Source organism: Myxine glutinosa, chromosome 1, assembly GCF_964187855.1.
Source record: "Myxine glutinosa chromosome 1, kmMyxGlut1.1, whole genome shotgun sequence".
In the NCBI taxonomy this organism is placed as follows: Eukaryota; Metazoa; Chordata; class Myxini; order Myxiniformes; family Myxinidae; genus Myxine; species Myxine glutinosa.
Window position 1 is genome coordinate 205565055 of NC_136261.1, and position 22066 is coordinate 205587120.

Genomic DNA, 22066 nt, shown 5'->3' on the forward strand with positions numbered 1-22066 from the left:
ACTTCCTCTCTAGTCGTCGTCAACGTGTGGACCTGAATAGGTTTCTCTCATCTCCTCTTCCTGTTCAGGCTGGAGTTCCCCAAGGCAGTGTTCTGGGCCCTGTGCTTTTTCTGGTCTTCATCAATGATCTCTCTGACTCTCTTGAAAATCCTCTCTGTCTCTTTGCTGATGACTCTACTCTCTGTCGCTCCATTCTTCATCCCTCAGATCGGCAGTCTGCAGCCTCCTCACTCTCTGCAGACCTGGACAAAATCACAGACTGGGCAAACAAGTGGAACATGTCTTTCAATCCTGACAAATCTCACACTCTTACGATGTCTCTCCAAAAAGACCGACTGGACAACCCTCCCATCCACTTTCTGAATAATCCTCTCCAAGAAGTTCTGTCACTCAAGCTTTTGGGTCTCACTATCTGCCATGATCTTTCCTGGGAAAACCACATTTCAAATCTGGCCTCCAAAGCCAGTCGCCGACTGGGCATCCTCCGTCGTGCGAAGTCCTTCCTTGGCACACCTGAGCTCCTCACCACATACAAGGCTTTCATCCGCAGCTCAATGGAATACTGCTCTCCCCTCTGGGCTGGTGCTCCTGCCTCACACCTAGCTCGGCTTCACGCTGTTGAAACCAAAGCATTCAGAATCATTGGAATCTCCCGCGATGAAGCTAACTCCAAGGGCCTCTCACTCACTCACCGCAGGCAGGTTGGTGGTCTTTCCGTCTTCTACCGACTCCTCTCTGGCCTCCCCCCCCCCCCGCCCCCCCCCCCCCCCAGCTCTCTCTGGGCTCTGTCCCGCAAATATTCCTACAGGTTGCACAAGATCTGCCTGCAACCCTCTTATGGTTAAACTGCCAAAATCAAGACTCTCTGCTCACCGTCACTCCTTCATTCCTCTTTTCTCCCGCCTCTGGAACAAACTCCCTCACTCTCTTCAATCCCACTCCACCCTCCAGGTCTTTAAAACAGCTGTTCACCACCATCTCTTATCTTCCCCCATCCAAAACCTTGATCTTTTCTATCCCAGCTAATTTCACCCCAATTCCACTTTTTTGAAATACCAACTTCTGTCCTGGAAGTCCTTGGTGTCCTTGTGTTTTATACTTCTCCCACCCCCCCCCCCTCCTTCCCACGCCTCCTCCCCCCAAGCCTTCTCCCTCCCACACATCTCCCTGCTCTTAAATGTTGTGTGCTCTCAAGTGTTTGTGTGCTTCCCCTTCTCTCCCCATCTTGTCTTCCGCTCCCTCTTTTTATATATTTTGTTTGTCTGGTTGATTTGTTTGTGAAGTAAATGTCAGCTCTTTCACGAGCCTCGATTCAGTATACAAAAAAAATAAAAAAATAAAAAATCCAAAAGACCACAAATCTCAAAAGACCCTGAAGACCCAAAATTCCCCAAAACCCATAAAGACCCCAAAGGCCACAAAGACCCTGAAGACCCCGAAGACCAAAAATACTCTTTAGACTGTTAAAGACCCAAACGACCACAAAGACCCAAAATACACCAAAGACCTTTAAATACCCCAAAGACCAAAAGGATCGAAAATACACAGAAGACCAAAAAGACCCCAAGACCAAAAATATCCAAAAGACCCTTAAAGACCAAGGAGACCCAAAAAAAACCCTGAAGACCAAAAAGATCGAAAAGACTCAGAAGACCGAAAATACCCCGTAGACCCCCAAAGGCCCAAACAATCCAAAATAATGAAAAGACCCCAGAGCCCCTTAAAGACCCTGAAGACCCAGTAGACCCCAAATTACCCCTAAGACACAACATACAATGAAGACCCTTCAATACCCCAAAGATCCAGGTCGAGGACCCAAAATACTCGAATGACTCAAAAGACCTAGAGGACCCAAACGACTCAAAAGACACCGATGAACCAGAAGACCCAAAAGACACAAAAGACGCTGAAGACACTGAAGACCCCAAGGACCCAAATGACACAGAGGATACAAAAGACCCCAAGGACACAAAAGACCCCAAGGACTCCGAAGACCCAAAATAAGAATTATTATGCCTCTTACATTGGAATTTTAGATGGTGGCTTGCAAACTGAGCCTCAAGGTCGGTGTACAGAAGCGGTATTTTTAAAATCACAACAAGGTACAGGGAGGTGAAATTTGCTGCACATGATGTGCAATGTGCGCAGAGTAAAACAAGTGTTCATTTACGTCTGTAGGATGTCTAACAAATAAAAATGATATCAGCACACCTAACACAAGGCCCAGACTTCAGACTTTGGCATGCTCACGTGGCTGTACCGTCAAAAACTGTTCCAACCCGTCATTTTTGACGGGCTTTATACTCGTCGTGTATGTGTATATATATATATATATATATATATATATATATATATATATATATATATATATATATATATATATATATATCCCCATTCGTTAAAGCTTGGAGCCAGTTTTGACTTAGGCACACCAAATATCTTTCTTTAAACATTGTATTTTATTGAACATTTCCTTTACATAATTAACCGGGTTTCTCCATCTGAACACAGCTGAACATTCTCTGCCAGATAAAAGGAGAGATTGATGGGACACCAGCAGTCTAGGGGCTGGCAGGATGCCCTGGAGGTACGAACACTGCCTCCAAGCTGTCTGGCCTGGGTTTGAGTCCTTTCACAGGTATTGTGATTCATTAATGTGTGTGCCATTCCTCGGATGGACGTTAAACCGGGCGTCTGTCGGCATTAGTTGACGAAGATTCCACGGTGTCCTTCACGAAGAGTAGGGGAGCTATCGTCGGCACCATGGCTAAATTCTTGCTGGGAAGGAAATTGCAAACCACCTGGTATAACTCTTGCCAATAAATTGCTTCCATAGTACTGAACCCGCCTTTGGGCAGAATAGCAGCATCCCGAAAATGAACAGTCTCGGGCTTAAATATCTATTAGTTTTCTTAAAAGTCGTTGTTTTACGTCCCCACACCATTCTCTGAACAAATCGAATCTCCAATGCTGCAGTGTACTTATCCCACGATGTTAGTTAAAATGTTTTCGTATCAGGAAAGATCTGGGCCAGTATGGCTGCAGTTTTACTCTGACTCAGTGTAGGTCTGAACTTGCAGCCTCATTCCACAATGACGTAAGACATGCAGAGAATGCAGCAAAAGAACATGCTCCTATAAATGGAGATTTTCAATGAATCCATCACTTGACAGGTGGTTCAAAACATTTTTTTTTTAAAGCAAGTCAACTTTTAACTTGTTTAAACACTTGCATTCTCCTCACTGAAGTTTACGGCCTCGACCACTCAAAGAATTCTCATATACCTATCTCACGACTCTCCGTACACTAGCTTGTCCAAACAAACATTGACAATCTTTCCACCTATTCCATGACCTGCATGAGTCAGTCAAAACATTCCATATTTTGTGGACACGACAGACCAGACATTAACCGATGAAGCATTTCGTACATTTTTCCATCGTACTGTGCCAATTATTTTATTTTTAAAATAAACAGACAAAAACACCAAAGGATCTTTAATATCCATAGCAAAAGAGAAAATTTAAAACATTTAATAGCCATGGCGAACAGACCCAAAAAGTGAGGCAAAGTGCACCACTTCACTCATCTACAAAGCTAGTCTATCAAAAATGGCAGCCAACAACCAATAAGAGAAGTGTGAGGGTCAAGGAATGCATGTTTGTGAAACCATCCACTTCAATCCAGCAAGTCTTCACCTGAAATGGCCAGTCTAATCCAGATAAGAAGATAAAGTTTGCCTGGGATAGCCATAATCATAGACCCGGAACAACAGGCCAAGACATCACTGACTGTTTTACGTGCCGTTAAATCTTGAACAAGGGAAGAGTAAAATAAACCAGCATTTGTTTGCAAATATGAGAATGAAAAAGAGCTGAATAAGCAGAAAAAGTCAGAATTTGGACCAAGCATTAATGTTTCATCAAGACAGTTTACAAAACCATGTAGGGGCACAAATAGTCGCGTAACAGATTGAGAAAACTTTGCCACTTCATGGATGGGTTCCAAATTTCAGGAAGCTTAGTTTTCCCATTTACATGATAGAAACATCGGCATGCCTACAAGCCATCATTGGCAAATTCACTGCTAATAAAAGTTAAATTGGAATGCAATGTTTTTTAAAACGGCGAGGGAATGTGGAGGATAGACCAAGGTGGGTGTTTCATTCAAAATTGCATTGTGTCACCCATAATGTTATTAGGTTATGCTTGTGAGCAGAGAAATACAAGCAATCCAGGACGGTTCCAGACAAAGAGCATTTAAGAGAAAAGTTCGACTCGGTCGAAACAAGTTGGCCTAGTTGATGATCTGCCTCTGCTGACCGTAGCCCGTCATCCCAGCCTGACTTGCACCCTGGTTGCTCCCGTACTGAAGGCTGATCACGTTCTGCCCTTGCTTCATCTGGTCCTCGGAGAAATCCCGTGGGTTCTCCTGCGACTTCCTGCAGAGTCGTAAACTTGAGGTTAGAACAATTGGAACAGTTGGACACAAACACAAATGCAAATCTAATGTTACTATTTCGAAACCACTTTATCATTGCTTTTGCCAATTTCCACATCCCAGCTTTCAGCTCAACCTTATAATTGTCATTTAGCTGTTAAATAATAAAACTTGGCAATTTTTGAACCACGACCGCAATCCCCCATATGTTACATGTACACCCATCTCTTTGTTCCCCTTATTCCTATTCCCCCCAATAGCATTTTTTCCCCCACACTCGTCTTTCGTTTCTCATCCTTCTCAAATTAGTCCCCCACCAGCCACTAGTCCATATGTACAAAAATATATAAACTCCAAACCTATCTGTACAGAAGCCCATTGTGCACCAAACGGAGTACAGTACTAGTAGTATTCAATAGGGCAATGCAATTTCCAAAACAAATTGAGGGAAAAAAATATTAAAAAACTTTGTAAAACTTCCATTATCCAAATTCAGTACTGTATTACAAAACAGAAAATGCTTGCAAGTGCCGGCCATACTTGCGGAACCACATTGGGTCGCCTCGATAGTTCCCATCACCTTTGGTGACAGCAATGTTTCCCAGTGCCATGAGAGACCTCTGCACTGATGCCATGTCCTTTCCTGCAGAAGAAAACGATAATTTTACAGATCCAATTACTGCATGACAATAACTTGACACTCAGTCATTCGACAGTGTGGTACCTTGTTCTGATTACCAAGCTTCCTGCCTGTGGAATACAGGGCCACATAATTTCCTGGCTTGCCGACTTCTCTCACTCACCACAGTCAGGGCAAAGGTCTCGACAGGATCCTCTCATGTGTCCCCGGATTTGTTGGGGTGCCCTAAGGCAGTGTTTTGGGACCCAGTCCTGTTGCTTGTGTATACACTGACATCTGATGCTATGAAAAACTCTTCCTCTTGACACATGAACTCCACATTATACCACACAACAATCCCACCAGCAGGTGGGCAGCAGTGGCTTCACCCTCTGCTGAGCTGGAAAGGATCAGATTCCAATTCAAGACTTAGAACAAGCCTTTCAGGTCAGGCAAATCTGACATTATCACTCTGTGTCTCTGAGAGGATAAAACAAACCTATTTCTTTTCACAATCAACCACTGGAAGAGGTTCAGTCGCTCAAACGTTTGGGCCAATCTCGTCTGGGCAGAGTATTCATCAAATCTGGCCTGCAAAGTCAACCACAGAGGTTCCTCTATTGTACCAAGTCCTTCTGTGACAAACCTTAACTTGTCAGCCTACAAGGCCTTTGTCCATAGCTGAATGGAACACCAATTCCCTTTTGGGCTAGGTTCCGCCTTACACACCTGACTCTGCTAGATGCTGCAAAATCTTCAGCTCTCTATGTCATTAGAGTTTTGCACAAATAAGACGTACAAGGCCTGCCGCTCTCTCAAAACCAAGTTGGTGGCTTCTATTTTCGATCATGTATTCTCACATCTTGCTCCATCTCTAAGTCTTCCAAAATGTCGTCTCACTGCTTACCACCACTGGTTTGTTCCTCATCTCCTACTATTAGAACCGTCTTCTTCAGTCTATCCAAACCTACACCCCGTCCAGTGCTTCAAGAAAGCAAACAGTATTCCACGACATTAGGTCATCCTTCACCCCTACCCATGACCTTGTATTTACTTTTTTAACATCCCTCAATAACGTATTATATTTACTGGTCTGGCACTCTCTTATTGGTAGCTCATCCCGTTGTTGTATTCCTGTTGTCCCACGATTAGTGTGTTGCCTTTAATTTGTATGCAAATACAGACAGACAGCTTCTGCTGTCTTGTATGCAAAGACAGCAGACAGCTTCTGCAAATTTGTATGCAAAGACAGCAGACAGCTTCTGCTGTCAACAATGGATGGAGGTCCTCAATGCCAAACAGGAAATCAGAGCTGTCTCCCTTGACATATCACGTGCCTTTGATACGGTCTGGCACCCAGCTCTGCTCACCAAACTCTCCTCCTATGGTATCCATGGAAATCTCCATGCATGGCTTGCGGACTTCCTCTCTGGTCGTAGTCAACGTGTGGCCCTAAATGAATTTCTCTCATCTCCCCTTCCTGTTCAGGCTGGAGTTCCCCAAGGCAGTGTGCTGGGCCCTGTGCTTTTTCTGGTCTTTATCAATGATCTCTCCGACTCTCTGGAAAATCCTCTCTATCTCTTTGCTGATGACTCCACTCTCTGCCACTCCATTCCTCTTCCCTCAGATCGGCAGTCTGCAGCCTCCTCACTCTCTGAAGACCTGGACAAAATCACAGACTGGTCAAACAAGTGGAACATGTCTTTCAATCCTGACAAATCTCACTCTCTTACTATGTCTCTCCGAAAAGATCGACTGGACAACCCTCCCATCTACTTTCTCAACAATCCTCTCCAAGAAGTTCTGTCGCTCAAGCTTTTGGGTCTCACTATCTGCCATGATATTTCTTGGGAAAACCACATTTCCAAGCTGGCCTCCAAAGCCAGTCGCCGACTGGGCATCCTCCGTCATGCGAAGTCCTTCCTCGGCACACCTGAGCTCCTCACCACATACAAGGCTTTCATCCGCAGCTCAATGGAATACTGTTCTCCCCTATGGGCTGGTGCTCCTGCCTCACACCTGGCCCGGCTTCACGCTGTTGAATCCAAAGCTTTCAAAATCATTGGAATCTCCCGCGATGAAGCTACCTCTGAGGGCCTTTCACTCACTCACCGCAGGCAGGTAGGTGGTCTTTCTGTCTTCTACCGACTCCTCTCCGGCCTTGCTCCCCCAGCTCTCTCTGTGCTCTGTCCCCCAAATATTCCTACAGGTCGCACAAGATCTGCCAGCAACCCTCTGATGGTTAAACTGCCGAAATCTCGGCTTTCTGCTCACCTTCACTCTTTCATTCCTCTTTTCTCCCGCCTCTGGAACAAACTCCCACACTCCCTTCAATCCCACTCCTCCTTCCAGGTCTTTAAAACAGCTGTTCACCACCATCTCTTATCTTCCCCCATCCAAAACCTTGATCTTTTCTACCCCCACTAATTCACCCCAGATCCACCTTGTTTGAAATTCCAACTTCTTTCCTGGAAGTCCTGGCAGTGTCCATATGTTTATACCTCTCCCACCCCCCCCCCCCCCCCCCTTCACATGCCTCCCCCCAAAGCCCTCTCCCTCCCACAGATCTCTCGATGTCTCCATGTCTCTCGGTCCCTGCTCTCAAATGTTGTGTTTGTGTCCTGCCCCCTCTCTCCCCATCTTGTCTACCGCTCCCGATGTTATTTGTTTTATGTGTCTGTTTGTCTTTCTGTGTGATTAATGTTCGCTCTTTCACGAGCCTCGATCTTGTATACAACAACAACAAAAAAAAAAAAAAAAAAAAAAAATGTCGAATGTCTTTTATTTTTCTTTTTAATGTCTGTTTGTCTACAAGAAAAATTGGTGATCATAAGAGAAAGAGAAGGGAATATGATGGAAGGTAAAACATAGGGGAGTGTAAGAATGGAGAGGGGAAAATGTTTGAAAGATAGAGAGGAGTAAGAGGAGCATGCAGTCGTAGAGCATATTGGGCAAAGGCGGGGGTTTCAGGAAAAGTAAATGATGTATGCATATGCAATGAATGTGGCCCTCAATTTAATAATTTGAGGACATTACCCTATTTTGTGGTATTCCATGAAAGTAGTAACAGATATAATCGCTAAGATCATACATCAACATAAGGCCAAGGTTTCAACTGCCATTATTTCATTTCATTCTTCCATAACAGCCACAGTTATTCCAACTTCCAACTTTATTGTGTGGTTAGCAGGGGGGGGGGGGGGGGGAAAGCTTGGCCTTTCACGAATCAGCTGGCCAGGCCTGACATTTGACTAAGGTTATGGCAGGACTTTTGAATCCACAAAATACACTACATGACCAAATGTATGTGGACACCCGAACATCACACATCTCATTCCAAAATCATGGGCATTAGTATGAAGTTGGTCCCCCCCCCCCCCCCCTTGCTGCTATAACAGCCTCCACTCTCCTGGGAGGGCTTTCCACTAGACGTTGGAACATTGCTGTGGGGATTTGCTTCCATTCAGCCACAAGAGCATTAGTGAGGTCGGGCACTGATGTTGGGCGATTAGGCCTGGCTCGCAGTCGGCGTTCCAATTCATCCTAAAGGTGTTCGATGGGGTTGAGGTCAGGGCTCTGTGCAGGCCAATCAAGTTCTTCCACACCGATCTAGACAAACCATTTCTGTATGGATCTCGCTTTGTGAACGGGGGCATTGTCATGCTGAAACAGGAAAGGGCCTTCCCCAAACTGTTGCCACAAAGTTGGAAGCACACAATCGTCTAGATCTAGAATGTCATTGTATGCTTCACAATAAACCGCACTTGCAGTTGACCGGGGCAGCTCTAGCAGGGCAGAAATTTGACAAACTGACTTGTTGGAAAGGTGGCATACTATGACCTATGCCACTTTGAAAGACACTGAGCTCTTCAGTATGGCCCGTTCTACTGCCAATGTTTGTCTATGGAGATTGCATGCCCGTGTACTTGATTATATATACCTGTCAGCAATGGGTGTGGCTGAAACAGCCGAATCCATGAATTAGAAGGGGTGTCCGCATACTTTTGTGAATGTAGTGTATATCAACCGTCTCCATGCAAAGGCTCTACCCTTGGCCTCGTATAGTGGTCCCCTTCCTGATGCCATACATCTGATGCCTCAAGAATTGATTTTGTCGTCTCCACTTCTTTTTTCAATACAGCGATCCAAGACTCGTAGAGATCTTTTACATATAGGATGGATTTTAGAAATGCATGCATGAAATATAAGGACAAATGTCAACAGACAAATCAACAGGGCAGGGGAATTGAACCTAGGATCCCATCTGTAGGAGATGTGATCAGCCAGAAACACTAAACAGACCAACTCTACTTTGATATTATAAACAGAGAATGTGATGGCAAAAAAGGGAAATTCCACTGGCATTGGAAGCCAAATTCAAATCTTGATTTATTTTATTTATATACGGTGTTTACGTCTCCAAAAGAAACACAAACAGCAATTGGTTAATATTTTGAATAATACATGAACTATAAACGTTTTTTTGTCTACAGTGTCGAGGCTCATGGAGAAGCCAGAACACAGAATGGAACAGGAAGTAACAGAATGAAACGAACAGTAGAAAGGGAGGGGGGACACACTAACAGCAGGATGGAGTGACAAATTAGAGGGAGACTTGGACAGATAAGGGATGTGGGGAAGAATGAGAGCAAGGGGAGGACAAGACATGACTCAAAGTTGACCCATTTCCTGGATAAGTCTGTGCAGACAATTTGTACGAGGCATTTCCTCACCCTAGACAAGCGAGAGATGTATTCCTTTCTGCAAATCTTGATAAAATTAAAATCTGGTTGACCAACTTGAGCAGTACATTCAATGTTGACAAGGCCCACACTAAATCTTCTTTCACAAAAACAGATTGGCAGACAAATCATACAATTTTGCGATTCAGCTCTGCCACGGACAGGCCACCAGCCAATATGAGTTTCCGTCCAACCATAATCTCAGAATTGGCCTCCAGGTAAACGCATCATAATAATTCATGCTTGAAGTCCTTTCCATACAGTCATTCTTCACTTGCAAGTTCACATGCAAAATAAGCGGGCTGGCAGGAACGCACACTAGCCTCTAAGCTGTCTAGCATAGGTTTGAATCCCAACCCTGCTATAAACCGTCATCCTGGTGTTTCAAAGGCAGGGCGATTCATCAATGTGTGTTTCGGCCCTCAGATGGGCAGTAAACTGCGTGCCCCATCTGCCAGTATTAGTCGGTGTCCTTTGTGGAGAGTGGGAGACCTATGGCCGACACCATGAAGAAATTCCAAATTTCTGCCCTAACCTAACGAAGGCATTGCATCAGCGACACAACCGCACCCGCAGCCAATAATGCTACCATGCGGAGCCTTGTGCGACACATCAAAGAAGCAGAAGAAGAAGGCATGCAAGTCACATGGCCATGGATAATTATTCTTCCCCACTATTGGATGATGCTGCTGTTTCCAATGCTCCTTTCTTGGAAACGAAAACGCAAGGCCATCAGATTTATTGATTATTTTCTTGACAATAACAAGGTGCAGAGCTGCCTTGTCTCACCAAATACCAGGTGGAAACCTCACTCCATGGTCAGATTTTCCAATATTGCCATTCCTGTCCTCTGCATGAACTAAACTTTCTCCTCATCACTATTTTCATTGTCCATCTTTCCAGATGGAAGCCTTTCACATCCCATATTTAACTAGAGCTTCCAGGGAGCAGAACTCAACTGAACTGACTGGACAACTTTAAAGTAGGTCGGGTCTCACATGCCAAGTTTGATGAAAATTCGTCAATATATGTGGACGCTAGATTGTTAACGTCGTTTCAGAGCTGAAAAAAATATGCCGGCCTATGGCGGCCATTTTGTGACAGATCGGGTTGACGTGCGATAGCAACCTACCTTGTGTGGTAAGAGTCTCACACACCAAGTTTGATCAAAATCCATAAATATTTGTGGACGTTAACGTCTTAACGTCGTTTCGGAGCTGAAAACAATATGGCGGCCTATGGCGGCCATTTTGTGATGGATCAGGTTGGAATGCAATAGCAACCTACCTTGTGTGGTAAGGGTTACACATTCTAAGTTTGATCAAAATCTGTTAATATTTGTGGACGCTAGAGTGTTAACGTCGTTTTCATGACCAAAAACAAAATGGTCGCCGAACTCCGCCATTTTTCAACGGATCGGGCTGAAATGTAATACCAACCTGGTCCTTGGGGTGAGGATGCTGCATGTCAAGTTTGATCAGAATCGGTTGATATTTGTGGACGCTGGAGTGTTAAAGTCGAAAAGTTAACAGACGACAGACAGACGATGGACGCCGGAGGGTTCAGTATGTGACGAACTCAACTGGACGCTAGTCCAGTTGAGTTAACAAGCTCATCTATCCTCACGATCCGCCTGGTCCCATCTGTCCTACAAGTTATTTTGCCTTCTAATTTGTCATCCACCTCTTCCATAAGCTGTAATCCATTTGCCCAACTCCAAAGATTATCATTTATATTTTCACACTCGTCTTTTCTTGTGAATGGAAGAGCGATGCCTCTTCATGAAAAAAAATGTGAGCTGTACTACATAAAATGTGGGTTGCATCTTGTTTCAGCTTAAACCCAGGCCACAATCATAGTCACGTGGTATCTTGGCCGAATGACCACAATCATGACTGAAGCACAAAAAAACAGCCATGTTGTTGGGTCGTGACCGCATTTGTGGGAAGTGCTGCAAAATTCTCTTTTACTTAGATTTTGATCTTAATCTCATCAACAAATTTCTTCCTCTGACCATTTTATCTACTTACGGTCCGATTCATGATTCAGACAACACACAATGTTGGTTGGATCATGTTCACCAAAGGGTGTGTTCACAACTTATAAACCAGCTGTGGTTTGCTTTCACTTTTTGAAAGTGTGATACCAAATAAAAGTGGCACTTACAAATCTTCCTAGAATTTCATTAGCCGGACTTTATATTTAAACGGTTCCTTCTTTCCATCTCACGTTTGTTCAATGACATTCTTGCTTTCTGAACAATGGAGGCAGTGTACAAACATACACTCCGATGAGGCCAGAGAAGGGTAACACTACATCCACTTTCGAGCTGCCTATTCTGGATTTGACTACCTACAAACACAGAATGATCAAACCCCATCACTGCTCTCTGCAGAAGGCATCCTCCATCATTTTAGAAGAGTTTAAAACCACTTACACTCCTGAAAAGTTGAGATATCGCCGGCCCCATGGCCAAATTCCAAATTCTCATCTTAACTACTGCTCGGAAGGCAATGGCACACCACCCAATACAACCCTTGCCAAGAAACTGCTTCGGCATCACCGACACTCTGTAAGAGAGGATGGTTCACCATAATCGGAATACATCTCCAACCCACATTTGATCAAGATTTGTTACCAACGGATTAAGCGATAAATGACAAAACGAAAGCACACGCTTTCCAAACATATAGTCGAGCACATCTTTGCAGGCCTATAGTAAACTTATACATTTGCAACAATTGATTTTATCACCTGAAAAACAAGAGAATGTTAACCGCAGTGAGAAGCAAGGTGCGACCGTTCGAAACGTCAGCCACGACTTGCATTTCACGGCAATGAACATAACTTATGGCGAGTGATAATATGTATCAACAACGTATCTGGTGATGCAGACATACATTATCCTTTATGACTGGCAACACATTTGTAGCCGAGACAAAGTTATGAGTCTTAGTACAGCATTACATACAATCGCTTTCTGGAATTTCACTCCAATTGCTCTGTCGGACATGCGGAAATAGAGCCCTTTCAGTTACCTTCGAATAGATCGACTGTCTGGAAAAGATCTGTTTTTCCGACTCCGTAGGCTTCAGCAGCACGTAGAAACTGGGAAATTTGTTCCATTTGGCGGAATACCATCTCATGATGGGCCACACGTTTTATTGCAAGACCATCAGATGAGAGACTGTTTATCAAGTGGCAGAGCAACTGGGGTGGAGGTGGGTGGCAATGAGAGAAGGAACTTAGTGCATTAACTTTATATAATATACACCTTCCATTTCTAAAATGGACAAAAACACAATAGAAAGCAAACTTGTGGCACTAAGTTTTTTTGTTTTTTTAAACAACACATGGAAGCCATCAATCAGGACAAGTGCTAAAATGTCTGGCTACACAACTGTACACCTGCCAAATGCATGCATGCATCCTTCCTCTCCGTGTCAAGGAAACATGCGAATGTGAAAACAAAATGGTAAAAGCCACAGTACACGATTAATATGCGGTATTTTAACAAACAAAATTATTGTTTTTTGTAGCCATGCACCTGAAAGCTGCAATACTTACCACTCCGTCTTTGAGCCAGGCCTGAAAAGCAGGTTTGCCAGAAGCTGGCTTTGTGATGTCTTTCATTTTCTCAGCACACTGAACCATGAGCCAATCGGTTAAAAGCGATTCCAGCTCCTGGTCATACTTCTGGTCAATACGGTTTTGGACCTCACGGCTAAATCCATAGGATGGACCTTTGTTTGCCATTGCTAGGGAGCACACAAGATGAAAGGGATAGTTACAATGTCATTTCAAAAGGGGTGGCATGGCAGAGATGTCAAGAAAAGTTCAAAACAGGGGATTAAAAACAAGGAGCTGATACTCTAGGTCTAGATCCCCTGCCTATTGGGTGGTATGAGGAATAGATATCTGCAATATGAAAGCTAAATGTTCAACGTTTTTTTTTGTTTTTTTTTTGAAATATCACGAACACAATCCAAGTTACCGAGATGGTTGCCATGGCAACATAATTTAGCCAATCACCACCGTGAACACATCAGGTTGAGATAGTGTCATGAGGAATAGATATCTGGAATATGAATGATATATGAAATATCTTACTACAATTCACCAAATGTCCGTCCGTCTGTCCGTTCGAAGGTACCGCAAAAACGGCTCAACTGATCGCAACGATATTTTGGGTGGGTATTCCTGGGACGCCCTGGGAGTAAAATAGGCTATATTGCTTTTCCAAGTTTTCCAAACACTATGGAATAATATTTACCGATATGAACAGTGATGTGGCTTTTGTTGATATTCTACGTACCAGGAGAGAGTAGATCGACTCTTGACGAGCTCTTCCTATATAAACGTGCGGCTCCGAAGTAACACGGCAGCGTGTGCAAAGCGACTGAGAAACAGGTGTAGCGGCCGCTTCCGTGTTAGATTCGGCGCGCACTCTTCACACAAACGTGCGAGTGAGAAAGACGTGTAGCGGCTGCTTCCGTTTTGCAGAATTCAATCTTTTTTTCAAAATAGGCGCCATGTACTGTTTAGATTTTGATGATTTGCGTGTAATATGATTCAACGGATGTTTATATGAATCGTTTAAAATAAAATAAACCCTTCAATTTCTGATATTTTGCCTTTTCATTTGGGCTTCCCAATTGAAGCCCCGCCCATAGGGCGGGTACCTTTGCTAGTATATGAAATGGGGGAAGTGTATGGTTTGATATATGGATATATGATATGAGGATATATGATATATATGATATATCATATATGGTGTATCTATATATATAAAGTAGAGTTGGTCCTGATCTATGTATCTATGATCTCTAAGATCTCGAGAACCCGTGGACGGATTTGCGAGCGGAAAGTACTGTTCGACTCGGGATGGTCCCAGGAATGTCACGGAGACATAAACATTTAAAAAATTTCGGGTTTTAAAATTAGGCGTATTATTAGCACTAGCAGAAGAGAGAGGGATTCGAAGGGAGGGAGCGCAGCGCTTCTAGCGCTTCTGACTACAGCACACCTTAAAATTAAAAAAAACTTCGGGTTTTAAAATTAGTGTGTTACGCGTAATTAGCGCTAGCAGAAGAGGGAGGGGAATCTAAGGGAGGGAGCGCAGTGCTCCCTCCAGCGCTTCTGTTAGCGTAATTAGCGTATTTCGGAACGTTAATTTTTCAACTTCATTATTCGGAATCAGTACGTCCCAGAGAACCTTCGTAACGTTAATTTTTCAACTTCATCCGATTGACATGGGACCAACGGCATGTGACAAAGAGTGAAACATACAGGCTACATTTATTTGACGACAATGAGTTCCGACTTCCGACCTCGGTGGGATGACACTGACAGGCTGAGTCAACCCCCCTGGTGTGAAGGGGGAGGAGGAGGGGAGGGGGAAGAGGAAGGGGAGGGGAACGAGGGGGAAGGGGATGGGAGGGGGGAGGGGCGGAGGGGGAATGGGGAGGGGGAAGGGGGAAGGGGAGGGGGAGGGGGAGGGGGAAAGGGGGGAGGGGAGGGGGGAGGGGAAAAGGGGGGGAGGGGAGGGGCCCTTCTTCCCCTGGGCACCCCCGCACCCTTCCCTCCCCCCTTCCCCTCCCCCCTCCCCCCCTTCCCCCTACCCCCCCCCATTCCCCTCCCCTCCTCTTCCCCCTCCCCTCCTCCTCCCCCGCTTCCCCCTCCCCCCTCCCCCCCGTTCCCCTCCCCTCCTCTTCCCACTCCCGTGCAAAGCCGGGTACCTCTGCTAGTATATATATATATATATATATATATATATATATATATATATATATATATCAATCAGGACTCTATATATATCAGGATATTATATATTATATATCAATATATATATTTTATATATATATATATATATATACATACATACATACATACATACATACATACATACATATATATATATATATATATATATATATAATATATATATATATATATATATAAATATATCATATATATATATATACTTCTAAAGGATCATATATGGATAAATGATATGATATATATATACGTTATGAGGATATATGAAAGCTAAATGCTCAACGGTTTTTTGAAATATCCCGTACGCGGACGGATGATCGGTCGGTCAGTTGGTTGGCGCTGATTTCAATGAACGCCTCTGACTTTGTTTGAGGGGTGGGGAACAATTTTTTTTTTTTTTTTTTTTTTAAGTAAAGCAGGTGTAACTGCACGTAATAGCAAAATCGACGTTGTCATTCGGTATTCACTGATAAATCAATTGAGAGAGCAATTCTCCTATTTCCCAAAGCTGGGGATCCTGAATCAAACACAGGCGGTTTCAACCACATTTGAACGGCACAACCTTTGGGATGCTCGTCCAATGTCCTCACCAAGGTTTTTTTTTTATCATTGAAACATTTTGATTAACTTTTGCATGTTATCAAAGACAAGGGAGGTGGAAGAAGAACACCAGATGGTGGAATAATCAACACCACTCATCCATTGTGCTCTCTTTACAAACATATGAACACACTAAGTACACACACGACGTGGCGTGGCACATGTGACCTATACCTCCTCCATGCGTGCATCATGCCACTCCCCTCTCCTAACCTCATTTACCATACACCGATTTCCCAAACAGTCCTGACATCCCTTTTTACCCCCACTCACCCTTATTATTAAGTATAGCTGGTCAATTAAAGGCCAAAAGTAGAGGGAAGGTGAGCATTGCACATGGACACACACACACACACACACACACACACACACACACACACACACACACACACACTCCAACATTCAGCAGATGTAAAATTTAAACTGGCACACCACATGGAGGAACATCTTGAAATCAAAAAATAATCAGCACAAGCATTTTTAAAACGTTCAAACATTCACACTGTGGGGGACAAAATATATTGGTTTGGTAAGCTGAAGTGCAACTGATAAATATTTTATTACACGGGTTCTTGGAAGCTTGCCACATTTGTCATGGATACAACAACAACAAACAACCTCAGTTTGAAAAACACAAGTGTAGTTCAAATAGGTGATGCTTTGTAAATATGTTGTCCAACAGGATGGTGCAAATGTAGCCACCTTAATGCACTTACCCAGAGCTGTCGAGTCTGGGTTCAATTCCGACAGTAAACTGTCTGATTGGTGCTTCATCGCAGACCAAGGAGGCCATTAGGCCCATCAAAGCTTGATGCCCATCAAAAGATGCCCATCAAAGCTACGCTATGGTTGCCAACCTGTTGTTTGTCTGTGCTCTATCGTTTTAATGCTGAGTGTCAAGCAAGGAAGCAGCACGTACCATTTTTGAGGTCTTTGGTGTGAGTGTGCTGGGATTCGAACCACTGACCTCCCAGATTCAGAGCGGACGCTCTAACCATTTCACCACCGAGTCTGGTGAGCCATTACACTCTCGCCATTACACCACAGAGTCTGGTGAGCCATGACACTCTCGCCATTACACCACAGAGTCTGGTGAGCCATTACACTCTCGCCATTACACCACAGAGTCTGGTGAGCCATGGCACTCTCACCATTACACCACAGAGTCTGGTGAGCCATTACACTCTCGCCATTACACCACAGAGTCTGGTGAGCCATGACACTCTCGCCATTACACCACAGAGTCTGGTAAGGCATTCCACCCTCACCATTACACCACAGAGTCTGGTGAGCCATGACACTCTCACCATTACACCACAGAGTCTGGTGAGCCATGACACTCTCGCCATTACACCACAGAGTCTGGTGAGCCATGGCACTCTCGCCATTACACCACAGAGTCTGGTGAGCCATTACACTCTCGCCATTACACCACAGAGTCTGGTGAGCCATGGCACTCTCGCCATTACACCACAGAGTCTGGTGAGCCATGGCACTCTCGCCATTACACCACAGAGTCTGGTGAGCCATGGCCCTCTCGCCATTACACCACAGAGTCTGGTGAGCCATTACACTCTCGCCATTACACCACAGAGTCTGGTGAGCCATGACACTCTCGCCATTACACCACAGAGTCTGGTGAGCCATTACACTCTCGCCATTACACCACAGAGTCTGGTGAGCCATGGCACTCTCGCCATTACACCACAGTCTGGTGAGCCATGACACTCTCGCCATTACACCACAGAGTCTGGTGAGCCATGGCACTCTCGCCATTACACCACAGAGTCTGGTAAGGCATTACACCCTCACCATTACACCACAGAGTCTGGTGAGCCATGACACTCTCGCCATTACACCACAGAGTCTGGTGAGCCATGACACTCTCGCCATTACACCACAGAGTCTGGTGAGCCATGACACTCTCGCCATTACACCACAGAGTCTGGTGAGCCATGACACTCTCGCCATTACACCACAGTCTGGTAAGGCATTACACCCTCACCATTACACCACAGAGTCTGGTGAGCCATGACACTCTCACCATTACACCACAGAGTCTGGTGAGCCATGACACTCTCACCATTACACCACAGAGTCTGGTGAGCCATGACACTCTCGCCATTACACCACAGAGTCTGGTGAGCCATGGCACTCTCGCCATTACACCAGAGAGTCTGGTAAGGCATTACACCCTCAACATTACACCACAGAGTCTGGTGAGCCATGACACTCTCGCCATTACACCACAGAGTCTGGTAAGGCATTACACCCTCACCATTACACCACAGAGTCTGGTGAGCCATGACACTCTCACCATTACACCACAGAGTCTGGTGAGCCATGACACTCTCGCCATTACACCACAGAGTCTGGTGAGCCATTACACTCTCACCATTACACCACAGAGTCTGGTGAGCCATGGCACTCTCGCCATTACACCACAGAGTCTGGTAAGGCATTACACCCTCACCATTACACCACAGAGTCTGGTGAGCCATGACACTCTCCCCATTACACCACAGAGTCTGGTGAGCCATGACACTCTCGCCATTACACCACAGAGTCTGGTGAGCCATGACACTCTCGCCATTACACCACAGAGTCTGGTGAGCCATGACACTCTCGCCATTACACCACAGAGTCTGGTAAGGCATTACACCCTCACCATTACACCACAGAGTCTGGTGAGCCATGACACTCTCACCATTACACCACAGAGTCTGGTGAGCCATGACACTCTCACCATTACACCACAGAGTCTGGTGAGCCATGACACTCTCGCCATTACACCACAGAGTCTGGTGAGCCATGGCACTCTCGCCATTACACCAGAGAGTCTGGTAAGGCATTACACCCTCAACATTACACCACAGAGTCTGGTGAGCCATGACACTCTCGCCATTACACCACAGAGTCTGGTAAGGCATTACACCCTCACCATTACACCACAGAGTCTGGTGAGCCATGACACTCACCATTACACCACAGAGTCTGGTGAGCCATGACACTCTCGCCATTACACCACAGAGTCTGGTGAGCCATTACACTCTCACCATTACACCACAGAGTCTGGTGAGCCATGGCACTCTCGCCATTACACCACAGAGTCTGGTGAGCCATGGCACTCTCGCCATTACACCACAGAGTCTGGTGAGCCATGGCACTCTCGCCATTACACCACAGAGTCTGGTGAGCCATGACACTCTCGCCATTACACCACAGAGTCTGGTGAGCCATGGCACTCTCGCCATTACACCACAGAGTCTGGTAAGGCATTACACCCTCACCATTACACCACAGAGTCTGGTGAGCCATGACACTCTCGCCATTACACCACAGAGTCTGGTGAGCCATGACATTCTCGCCATTACACCACAGAGTCTGGTGAGCCATGACACTCGCCATTACACCACAGAGTCTGGTGAGCCATGACACTCTCGCCATTACACCACAGAGTCTGGTGAGCCATGACACTCTCGCCATTACACCACAGAGTCTGGTGAGCCATGACACTCTCGCCATTACACCACAGAGTCTGGTGAGCCATGACACTCTCGCCATTACACCACAGAGTCTGGTGAGCCATGACACTCTCGCCATTACACCACAGAGTCTGGTGAGCCATGACACTCTCGCCATTACACCACAGAGTCTGGTGAGCCATGACACTCTCGCCATTACACCACAGAGTCTGGTGAGCCATGACACTCTCGCCATTACACCACAGAGTCTGGGTAAATAGAACTCATTTATAATACACGTTATTTAAATACCCCATCAAATTAAAACGGTTCCTTAAAGATAAAGAAAAAGACGATGCGTTACAAATCAAGAGGCTGAAAGTGCTTCAAGCCGTTAAATTACGTCGCAAGCTCCATGCAGTCACTCGATTGCAGTTTGCAATGAGTCGTGACGTCATAATCGTGCAATCCGCATTTTGGACGAGGCAACCGCAGAATGAGCCCAAAGAGGAAGGAGATCTGCTCACAGTCAGATAAGAAACATCCGCGTACGGAGCTAAAATGTCCTTATTTGGAAACAACGCCAGATGGAAAGAGAACAGCAAATACCCAAAGGGTGACAAACACCAGAATCACGTGTAATCAACAATAAATGTAACATCATCGACATCTACATCACACGGGCAGCGAGGGTTACGATATCATTTCGAGAAAAAAAGAGATAGAAAAAGTAAAGGAAAATCAAAACGATCACAAACGAAATTCCCACCGAGTTATTGTTTCAGGAAGCGAAGAAACGGAGCCGTGGAAACAGTGGCACTTGGCTTGGGAATTGTGTGGCAGCGAAGGAAGAAGCGAGAGAGTCGGGGCAATTTAAAGGGTTGGGTCGAGGGGGCGGGGCAGGAGTGGAGGGGGACTTTGCATCAGTGTTTGGAGGGTGGGAATAAAAATGCTGTTTTTATTACACACACACACACACACACACACACACACACACACACACACACACACACACACACCCATATATATATTGTTGCGAATATGGAATTTGGCCTCCATATCCGCTTGTAAATATTCCCCTATTTTCTCCAATACTCCCCAACTTTCCCCAATCCCCCATTCCCTAGTCCCATTGCATGTAAATAACAATCAGTAGAGCCGACCTTCCCCTTATTCCCCCATTAAATGTCGTGCCCAGGTCCACCGCACCACACGTAGACAACTTTCGGACATCTTCCTAGTTATTCTTAATCTATGTCAGTTAAGGCCTCGTTTCCATTAATTATGACTCTTCGTTGCACCAGAATGTGATTATATGGCATCAGTAGTGAGTTTAGGACCTTTCCCATACCTCCTCCCATCTTCTTCCCCAAACAACAACAATAACAACAACTACAACAACAATTACAACAACAACAGAGGGGATGGCGGCGGAGCGGGGGAGGATGCGTCCTCACACCGGCTCGATTAGCTCCAGACCATGCGCTCCACGGGGTTACCCCGAAGGGGCTGGCTGTCAGCTCCTCGTCAGGGGCGGAGCCAGTAACCCCCCCGCACGCACCCAATGAGAAGCAACGTGCCGATTCCACGAGGCGGAGCTAACGAGCCGAGGGCGTGTCACTCCCCGCCGGATATACGCAGCCGCTTGCCGGACGTGACGTCAGATGCGCCTGAACTACGGAGAGCAGAGGAAGCCACCGCCACCCCCAGCGCGACGATACCTCCCCGCATCTTTGGACCGGACCGTACTGGACCCTGCTTTGAGCCAAGAGTGCACCTTGAGCCATCGATACCCGCTGTCCTTTTCATCAACCCCCGTGTGAGTCAGCCTTGTCCCGTTTGTCTGTAGTCTGTCCGGGGTTAATATAAGAGTGTGTCTAAGTGCCTGTCTTCCTGTAATATACCTCTAGCCCCTGTAATCTAACCTTTTTCCGTACGAATATACTTGAGAACTGAACCCCTGGTGTCGTATTGTGTCATTATAACCCAGCCGGGTGTCTTCTCTTTCCTATTGAGCCAGCATAGCGCGGCTCGTCAACGTCGAGTATAGTCGGGTAATTTGTGGTAATTTGTGCGGACACGACGGCCATTCCGCTCGGCCCACTTTAACATCAAAGTCGTGTCTGTAACAATTGGTGTCGGGAGTGAGATTCGAGGCCCGACCAAATTTTGAAGAAAAAAAAAAAAAAAACGAATAGAGGAAAAAAAAAAAAATTTGGTCAAAATTTGGAGCGGCCGAAATTTGTTTTGTTTTACGAAACTCGAATTTTGCAAGTCGCGCTATGGCGGATCAAGACGGCTGGGGTCCGGTAGGGGAGAGTGAAGCAGGGTCGGTCCAGGACCAAATTGAGGGACATGAGGGACATGAGGAGAGCGAAGCAGCGAGGGTAGCAAACGCACAAAATGGCGCCTCGCTGGTCACC

At 45.5% G+C, this 22066-nt stretch overlaps 2 protein-coding genes across 2 annotated transcripts in view; both read right to left on the minus strand.

Annotated features, from left to right (window-relative positions):
- The window catches only part of LOC144890870 (uncharacterized), a 946020-nt gene that overhangs the window by 341456 nt on the left and 582498 nt on the right, over positions 1–22066 (minus strand). The window lies entirely within an intron of this gene.
- LOC137433064 (transgelin-3) lies at positions 3443–20522 on the minus strand. Its single transcript, XM_078782773.1, has 5 exons — positions 20413–20522; positions 13369–13559; positions 12840–13011; positions 4981–5083; positions 3443–4441 (listed from the first exon to the last, which is right to left on the minus strand). Exons 2-5 carry the CDS (start codon positions 13555–13557, stop codon positions 4297–4299), a joined length of 609 nt encoding a protein of 202 aa, XP_078638899.1. The 5' UTR covers positions 13558–13559; positions 20413–20522; the 3' UTR covers positions 3443–4296.